The 8,777-nt window shown below is 46.2% G+C and overlaps 1 protein-coding gene across 1 annotated transcript in view; it reads right to left on the reverse strand.

Annotated features, from left to right (window-relative positions):
• Positions 1–8,333, reverse strand: part of LOC108784153 (neural-cadherin-like) — a 60,969-nt gene extending 52,636 nt beyond the window's left edge. The window contains exon 1 of the mRNA XM_018552890.1: positions 6,518–8,333. Within this exon, the coding sequence (XP_018408392.1) occupies positions 6,518–8,333 (1,816 nt within the window). The remainder of the gene's footprint in view (positions 1–6,517) is intronic.
• Between the last annotated feature and the right edge of the window lie 444 nt (positions 8,334–8,777).

The following is an 8,777-nucleotide window of genomic DNA, read 5'->3' on the forward strand; positions in this document are numbered from 1 at the left end:
CCCCCCCCCCCCCCATCTCTGTCATGGGACCAAACCTTAAATGGGAAATAAAGTTTATCAACTGAAACATTTCCTAGAGTAAGACAAACCTACATCTCTGTCACTCTCTGTATTTCTATTTCTTCCACTCTCTCTCTCTCTCTCTCTCTCTCTCTTTTTTCTTTTTCTCTTCTTTTCTGTATCTCTCTCTCGCACACACTCTTTTTCTTTCTGTCTCTCTTCGTATTTCCCTCTCTCTCTCTTCGTATCTCTCTCTGGTTTTCTTTCTCTCTCTCTCTTTCTCTGAATCTTGCTCTCATTCTCCCTTTGTATATCACTCTCCCTCTCCATATCTATCTGTATCTTTTCTCTCTCTTCATATGTTTTTCTGGTTCTTTCTCTCTATCTCTTTCTCTCTCTGTCTCTCTCACTCCACTTCTCTGTAGCTCTCTCTTTCTGTTTCACTCTCTTTGTCTCTCTCTGTCTCTTGTTTTCTCTCTGTAACTTTTTCTCCATCTCCCTTTGTATCTCCCTGTGTTACTTTGTATATCTGTCTCTTTCTGTCTCTCAACATTTCTTTGTTTCTCTTGTTGTATCACTATCTCCCTTGATCTCCTTCTTTCTATGTTTCTCTGTCTCTCCTTATCTTTGTCTCCCTTTCTCCTTCTGTCTCTCCTCTTTCTCGGTCACTCTCTTTCCCTCTCTTCGTTTCTTTCTCTTTCATTCTCCCTCCTCTCTGTTTCTCACGCAAAGATCTCTCTTTTTCCCTTTCTCACTCTCTCTCTCCTCCCCCTCTCTTCTCTCTCTCTTTCCCTCCCTCCCTCCTCTCTCTTTTTCTCTCTCTTTCGCACGCGCTCTCTCTCTGATTCTTTTTCTTTTGCTCTCTCTCTCATAGATCCCCTCTCTCAGATGTTTGTCTCTCTCTCTCTCCCCCTCTCCTTCTCTCTCTCTCTCTCTCTCCCTCCCTCTTCCCCCCATCTCTCTCCTTCTCTCTCTCTCTCTCTCTCATAGCTCTCTCTCTCAGTACTGTCCTGGGTAGGTAAAACGACATGAAATGCCTCTAGGTGGTCTCTGTAAATAACGGGGGATTAGAATACTAATGACGATGGCTCAGCTAAGAAAGAATGTTCTGTGGGATTAGGAAAACACAATCCTCTCTCATCTTGGAAGTAAACATAGATCCTTCTGTAAATAAACCCTCTCACTGCTACACACAGACTCCGTCCAATCCACCGCAGTCGGAAAAAAAGAAAGAGGAAATTCGCCTAAAGGTGCAAGTCTTTCTTTCCCAAAATGTATCATGTTGGGAAAGAAAATCCCTCAAAGGTCTTTGGACATGGCTGAAAGTGAGGCAAATTATTATAGTTCTAACAATTTTTTTTTAATAAAAAAAACATTGTTAGAACTATAAAAAAAATTTTTTTACCAAAACTAACATCCTTTCAACATATCAGGGACACATGGCATAATGGAAGTGGATGCATTGTGGGTAAAAGAGTCAGAATTATATACAGTTTGCAATGATACTATCAGCTAAAAAAAGGATTTTTGTAAATATTTTTAATTTTCATTCCATGATATATAAATAAACATGTTAGCCCGGTAAAGACTACATGAAAAAAGCTTTCACTTTAGCTGTAATCTAGAGTTGTGCCCTGCAGTACTTATTTCAGCCACAAGATGTCCTCAGTCTTCCTGGTTTAATGATGGCTAGCACCATCCTCTAAGTCCAGGCTGTCATGGACCTGCCCCTAGTCTATGCCTGGGCGGTAAGGAAGGAGGAGCACAGCGATGAGCTCTCTGTTATCCAATCAGGAAGTTTTATATTTCCTTACTGAGTTAATTAATAAATGACATGCACTATTTTTTCAGATTGCACTGCATCGGAATGCAAGCACTGATGTGCCACGCGTCCTTGTGCGGGCGATCAATGCACCGCCACTCCCCCTCCCGCCCCTGAACGCAGGAAGCCAGCCGGGATGCGCTCCATTAGCGAATTGTGCTGGAACGCACTGGAGCTGGTGGGAACCGGCCCTACCACAATTACATAATGTACCAATAAGGAATGGGGCAAGGGTAAGCAAAGTCAGGCCCTCTAGCAAATCCCATAAGCCATTGCAAGCTTCTCACAGCAACAGGCATGTGTCCCAGAGACAGATGCATGATGGGATTTGATGTTTCACCACCGCTGGTGGGCCAGAGTTTGCCCACCCCTGTTATTGGGCAACTTATGTAACAATAAATGGGAGAAAGCAGAGAAATGCACTCATAAATTCTGCATGCTAGAGGAAGCCTTCATTGACTTATTTGCTTTCTGACCAGAGAGTAGAGAGTGAAGCAGTGAAGTGCGGTACCTGTGTTTCCGGGTGAGGCATTCCCCAGCCTATCCCCCAGCATGTCCCGCCCCTATGGCCTCAGTGTTTTTTTCGTTTCTTTTTTTGATAGGACAGCTTGGACCAATGGCGCTTTGCCATTGGTCCAAGCCATTGACAGAGCCCACGCCTCTAACAAAGAGTAGTGGCCGAGACAGCTCTTGCCTCACCAAGTTAGGTTACACAAGCAGTGGGGAAGCTCGCTGCTGTGTAACCTAACTACCTGTCAAAAGCCGGATGCAGAGCCGCCTGTAATTAACATGCAGCGCTCCATCCATGATAGGTTACACAGCGGGGAGGCTTTCCCTGCTGTGTAACCTGCTAGAAGCCGATCTGAGTGGAGAAAAAGCTGTCAGCTCCAGACTTGAAGCTGACAGCTTTTTCCTCCATAATACCAGGTGAGGCTCTTCCTCCCCTGACCGCACATCCCTGGAGTGAAGTAACAGGTAGCAAGCACCCATGCTATAGGACTGTGGGGCACCACGACAAGAAGAATTTTTTTTTCAAGAAATCTAAGCAGCACATCAAGCTGATCATTGCCAATTTCCATTCTTACAAATTCACCGTTCCCCAGTAGCGGCAATTTTTCGGAAAACCTGCAAAAAAAAAAAAAGAGCTCCGAGTTGTAGTTTGCCAGCAGCTGAGATCTGCGGCTTTTGCGAAGCCACGCTCCAATGCAGATTAGACAATGAGCGCCAAAGATTGGTTGCTATGGTTTAATGCAAATTTGCACTGAAATGCACTTCTGGTAAATAAGCCTCGGCGCCTGAACGTGATTAAAAGCAAACTCAAGCATAACACGGAAAAAAAAAACATAACTTTGCTGACAAAGTAGTCGATCCTTTGAACGTTCTCCGGCAGGCGTGAAAAAAAAAAAGAAAAAGATGCAGAAATGAAAAGGCGCTTGTTATATATACATAATAAGCAGAATAAATACATAATAAGTAGGAGGGAGATTAGACAGGAGAATGCGTTTTAGCGTCTTATCTGCCGTTAACGTCGTGTGATTCTGAATTGTGCTGAATATTTCTGGGCCGGCGTACCTCAGAGTGCATCAGGGGGGAAGAAATTCACATCGTCTACACATGCATTAAGTTTTTTTTTTATTCTAAGTGGCTGGATATTTCCTTCTCTGGCCTATGAATATACATCAAAGCCCCACCGCCGGCATTCCATCAAAGTCTGTGACAGCGTTAGAATGTGTAACCGGTGATGTAATCACACATTTTAACCTAACCCTACCCAGTTTTTCAGCGGTAGAATGTGTGACCGGCCACGTGGTCACACATTTTAACGTGATCCCGCCCACTTTTTATGTGACCCGCAAAAAGTGAAGAATTCCAGCTGTTTCAGGGCAGATCGGCATTGCAAATGGTATGTGCAGGAGAACCGATCTGCCCGGGAACAGCTGGAGTTCTTCACTTTTTGCGGGTCACGTATTCCACCATACAGTCCATGTACCCATCACACTCAGGACCGCTGCTCCTTGAGATAAGAAGTGGGTGCAGCAGGTGTCAACGGGTGGCTTACGTCAAAGCATAAGTAAAGGATGGACACCGGCACTCCAAAGCAAATCCAGTACGTCTATTTATTCACGTACTTGTTGCAAATGCAAAACACGAAATACTTTTCGCGGTCTCACAGGATCCCCTTCATCAGGCAAACAAGTGATGATTTACTTACATATTCCACCATGTCGCTTCTATCCGACTTTGTGACTGCGTTCTCACATTCCACAAAGTCGGATAAAAGTGACATTTCAGGACCGATCATCTTTTCCAGGGCAGATCAGTTCTCCTGCACATACCATCTGCAATGCTGATCTGCCCTGGAACAGCTGAAAAATCGTTGGAATTCTTCACATTTTGTGGGTTGCATATTTTACCACAGAAAAAGTGGGCATGACTACGTTAAAATGTGTGACCACATGACCGGTCACACATTTCAACCCAGTCACAATCTTTCATAGAACACCGGCATCTTCCCTTAGGAAGATTTCCGACTGGTGCAAGGGGTGCTTACGCCCAATGGGGAAGCTAGACCTTCTGTCACCCGGGGCAAAGGCTTAGAGTTGCTCCCCCTCAAGGGAAAGGTTAATGAGATTTAAAGTCGTATTAAACCCTCAAAGTTTGTTCAATAATGAATCCAGATCCAGAACAAATATAAACGGCTCAGCAAAGGATTTCTTGCACTTGCAGTGATCATGTTTCTGAACAGCTCCAACTCTCTCAGCTGAGCTTCTCTGAACTTCCTGTGCTGTATGAGATGACAAGGGACAGAGCAGTCTACTAGCTTCAAAAAAGGGAGGAGGGTGTCTGTGTGTTTGTGTAGACACACTCAGCCTTAGCCGCACACGCAAGGGTGGCTGCATAGGACCCTGCAAAGGAAAGGAGACACACACAGCTTACTAGCACACACAACGGTGTCTGCATAGGACCCTGCAAAGGAAAGGAGACACACGCAGCTTACTAGTACACACAACGGTGGCTGCATAGGACCCTGCAAAGGAAAGGAGACACACGCAGCTTACTAGTACACACAACGGTGGCTGCATAGGACCCTGCAAAGGAAAGGAGACACACGCAGCTTACTAGTACACACAACGGTGGCTGCATAGGACCCTGCAAAGGAAAGGAGACACACGCAGCTTACTAGTACACACAACAGTGGCTGCATAGGACCCTGCAAAGGAAAGGAGACACACACAGCTTACTAGCACAAATTTTGTTTGGATGAGACCATGTTTCATGCTGCCCCCCCCCCCCGAATATGGGTGTAACATAAAATATGGTCTGAATGGTCAACTTAGCCTTTAAAGCTGAGCTCCAGGCAGATAGAAAGGACACATTCATGCAGCTCTGTACTAACACCTCATTAAATGTATTTTTTTAAATGCAATTAGTGCATTGAAACCTGAACTTGACCCGAATTATAGTTCCTGTATAGCAGTACTCAGGCAGGGAGAACAAGAAGAAGTGCAGGGAGCTGTAGTGCTCATGTGTGAACCAGGAGCACAGTGATAGGAAGTGAGAGCAGAGAGACAATCTCATCAGTCTGCTGCTTCCCCTTTTACTCTCCAATCACAGACTGTGGGAGGGACAAGACCTGCAAGTGTTAATAAACTACAGCAGAGAGAAATCTGGTCTCCTGCCTGCCAGACAGGGCTGTGTAAATCTCAGGACTGGATGAAAAGAAATTACAATCTTTTGGTAGGCATAACAGCTCCTTTTATATATATTACATCTATATATGTTAGCTGTCCAGCATTAACGAACATTGCTTTTTTAATCCAGAATCCCTTTTTTTTTTTTATTGAACACCAATGCTTCTGGTATATCTCACCACAGTGTCTGTATTGGCTGTTGTCAACTCAAAGACATGTTAAGGGCTCCATAATGCAAACGGGCACAGAAGAGAACAGAACTTAAAGGGTCAGTCTAAAAATGATATCTCAGTATTTCGTGGGCAGCTAAACCCCCCTGACCGTCCCTTCTATGCCTTGGGGACCCTGTGGGTGAGATCTCTGCACTGGGTTTCTGGACCAGCACACCAACTATGGCCACTACCTGGGGTTCCCGCTCTCTATTTTGAATGCTGTATTAATAAGAATACAACAGCAGGAGTGAGAACCGTCAAAGGTCAGCAGGACCTTACAGCCGGACAACCCAAAATATCCAAGCAACAGAAAAGTAACATAGTTCCTCTGGATAAACAGCAAGTTTGGGGTTCTGGGGATGCATTGTATTGATTTCATACATTTTTAGTATTGCTTTAACATAACTACATGAAAGCATAGAAGGCGATATCACCACTGGTGACCCCGAGATATAGGTAAGGACCCAAAGGGTGGCCATGCCTGCCACACTACACTTAGAACAGAAACATCACTTTTCAGCACACTGGCCCTTTAACTGGTTAAAAAATATGATTCCATACAGGTACATTGCTGTACTAAATATTCAATACTTTCATGCATTTCCATGCAAATTGCTACTTTCTTATGCATAGGTTCTTTAAGACAGTATGGTTTATATAAAAAGCCTTAGGGTAGCCTCTGTTCATACTGATGTTATACAATCTAATAAAAGATTTTAATCATACAGTTTGATTATCCTTAAAGACAATGATATAAACGAGTCCTATAGGACTCACCAAGGGCCTCTTACCAGCTCTCTCCTGCACTTTGATGAGACATTCGTAGCTGTCCTGAGATTCCCTGTCCAAGGTGCTGATCAGCAACACGTCCCCATTATTCCTATTCACAGCAACAGGGGAGTCTTCAGGGGATGGAGATACCAGCTCATACCAAGGGGACTGGAGTTCCCTAGACATCAAGGTGGTGATGATGGAGCCAGCAGGGGTATCCTCAGGAATGGACACTGCAGAGAAGGAATCTGGGGACACAGGGGACCGCTTCAACCTGTTCTGCTCCCATGTACCCTCCTCTTTATCGGCTACAGACAGTTCCTTGACCCTGGGGTAGACCTCAACTTCTAAGTTACTGGCAACCATGGTACCCTCAGGAACTGACCCAGAAGAGAGGTGTGAAGACAATAAGGGACCTTTTGGTCTGCCCGTGTCTTTATCTTCTGCTGAAAAGGTCTTTATTCTTAATGAGGGCTCCACTTCCATGATGGCTGTAACTAAGCTATCAGAGGGACCCCCATGAGTGGTCAAGGAGTCAGGTATAGGAAGGTCGTTTATCCTTGAGGGGATACCCACTTCTAAAGGAAACCCCACAGTTGTATCTGTCACAACTAACACATCAGAGGAGCCTGATGACATTAAGGGATGTTTAGGTCTTTCCATAGCTGAGAAGGTCTGTTTTTTTGGAGAGGGCTCCACGTCCATGGTGGTGGCATATGAGCCATCAGTTGGGTCCTCATGGGTGGTTGAGGGGTGTGGGATGAAAGTAGATCGTTTAGGTCTCTGCATGTCCCCTATATCTGCTATAGGAAGGTTTCTTATCCAAAGGGAACCAGTTGAGGTATCCTCAGCAATAGGTTTCAGCATGTGCTGGACTTCCAAAAAGGCTTCAACAGTGGTGACACCAGGAGAAGGTATAGCTGAGGAGTCCAGTGAGACAGGGGATCGTTTTAGGCTGTCTTTGTTTGCTTCTGAAGGCTTACAACTCGAGACCTCCAGGAAGGAGCCACCGGTAGTATCCTCAGAAGTGGATGGTGTAGCTGAGTCCACTAGTAGGGATCGCTTCAGTCTAGTCACCTCTTCTCTATCCACAGCACCGAACTTCTTCATCCTGGGGGAAATCTCCACTTCCAAGGGAGCACTCACCAGAGGAGGCTGCCCATGGTCCCTGGCAAATATAGTCAAGTTGACACTCTTTCTGAGGTTCAGAATGGACTCCACCAGCACCACCTGGCCCGTTTTAGGGATCACAAAGAAATAGTTGCTGATGGGGTCTGCAAAGTAGACCAAGTCTGAGTTGGTGCCCTGGTCGGCGTCCTCTGCGCTTACCCTATAGACTTCAGACTTAAGTCTGGTGGTCACTTCCAGGCTCATCCTAGACAGGTTGGTGGGGCTGAACTGGGGGGCATTGTCATTGAGGTCCAGGACGTGGATGGTGAGAAGGGCCAATTCTGTCACCGTGTGCTCAGGGGACAAGCAAAGTTTGCAGCACAGCCCCAGTCTCAGCATGTATTTGGACCGGAGCTCCCTGTCCAGCTGTTGAACGGTCCTGAGGGACAGCTGAGCATACCTGTGGTGGAAATAGAGCTCAAAGTGAGAGTCGTCTTCCCCCAGAAGCTGCAGGTGCCACCTCCTGCCTGCCACCTTGGAGCACCAGGGCTCCGGGCTCAGCCGGTTCAGGTGCACGGTCAGCCCGTTCACTTTGGTACCTGCTGGTCGGTTCTCTTGTACTGACCCAGAGAAGACGGGTCTCCTGTTGCTGGCACCATCACTCCGGGCTACCAGGCATAAAAGGAAGACTCTGAAGAGGCAGAGGAGAAAGCTGTCCTTTTCCATCCTGGCGGGAGAAGGGACTGCTCCGGTGTTTGGAGGGGGTCTTCTAGCAGAACATGGTCCCGAGGATGGAGAGACGGAGCTCTGAGCTCAGCTTCATACAGAGTGCTGCGAGTACGGAACTCTGCCTGCAGTTCCACCACCGGCCTGTGGGGGCAGGGCGAGCCAACACTGCCGGACAGACGTGCGGAGGAGCTGACAACGTGTGCGGAGTGCTGGGCTCCTTTCTGCCTATATATTCATTTCTTGTAATGTCTTCTCTCTGTCTTGCTGGGTATCCCTCTGTCATTTCCCTTCTTATCCAGTGAAAGAAGAACACAAAGTGTCAAAGACAATGTTGGGGGGCATCAGTGATTTTCCATTACTCCGTCTGTCCCTCTTCCTGTGTCTCTCTCCCCCTTTCTCTATTCTCTCTGTATATTCTGTATTTTTCCTTCTCACTTTCTG

Source organism: Nanorana parkeri, unplaced genomic scaffold (assembly GCF_000935625.1).
Source record: "Nanorana parkeri isolate BGI_ZX_2015 unplaced genomic scaffold, ASM93562v1 scaffold6, whole genome shotgun sequence".
NCBI lineage: Eukaryota > Metazoa > Chordata > Amphibia > Anura > Dicroglossidae > Nanorana > Nanorana parkeri.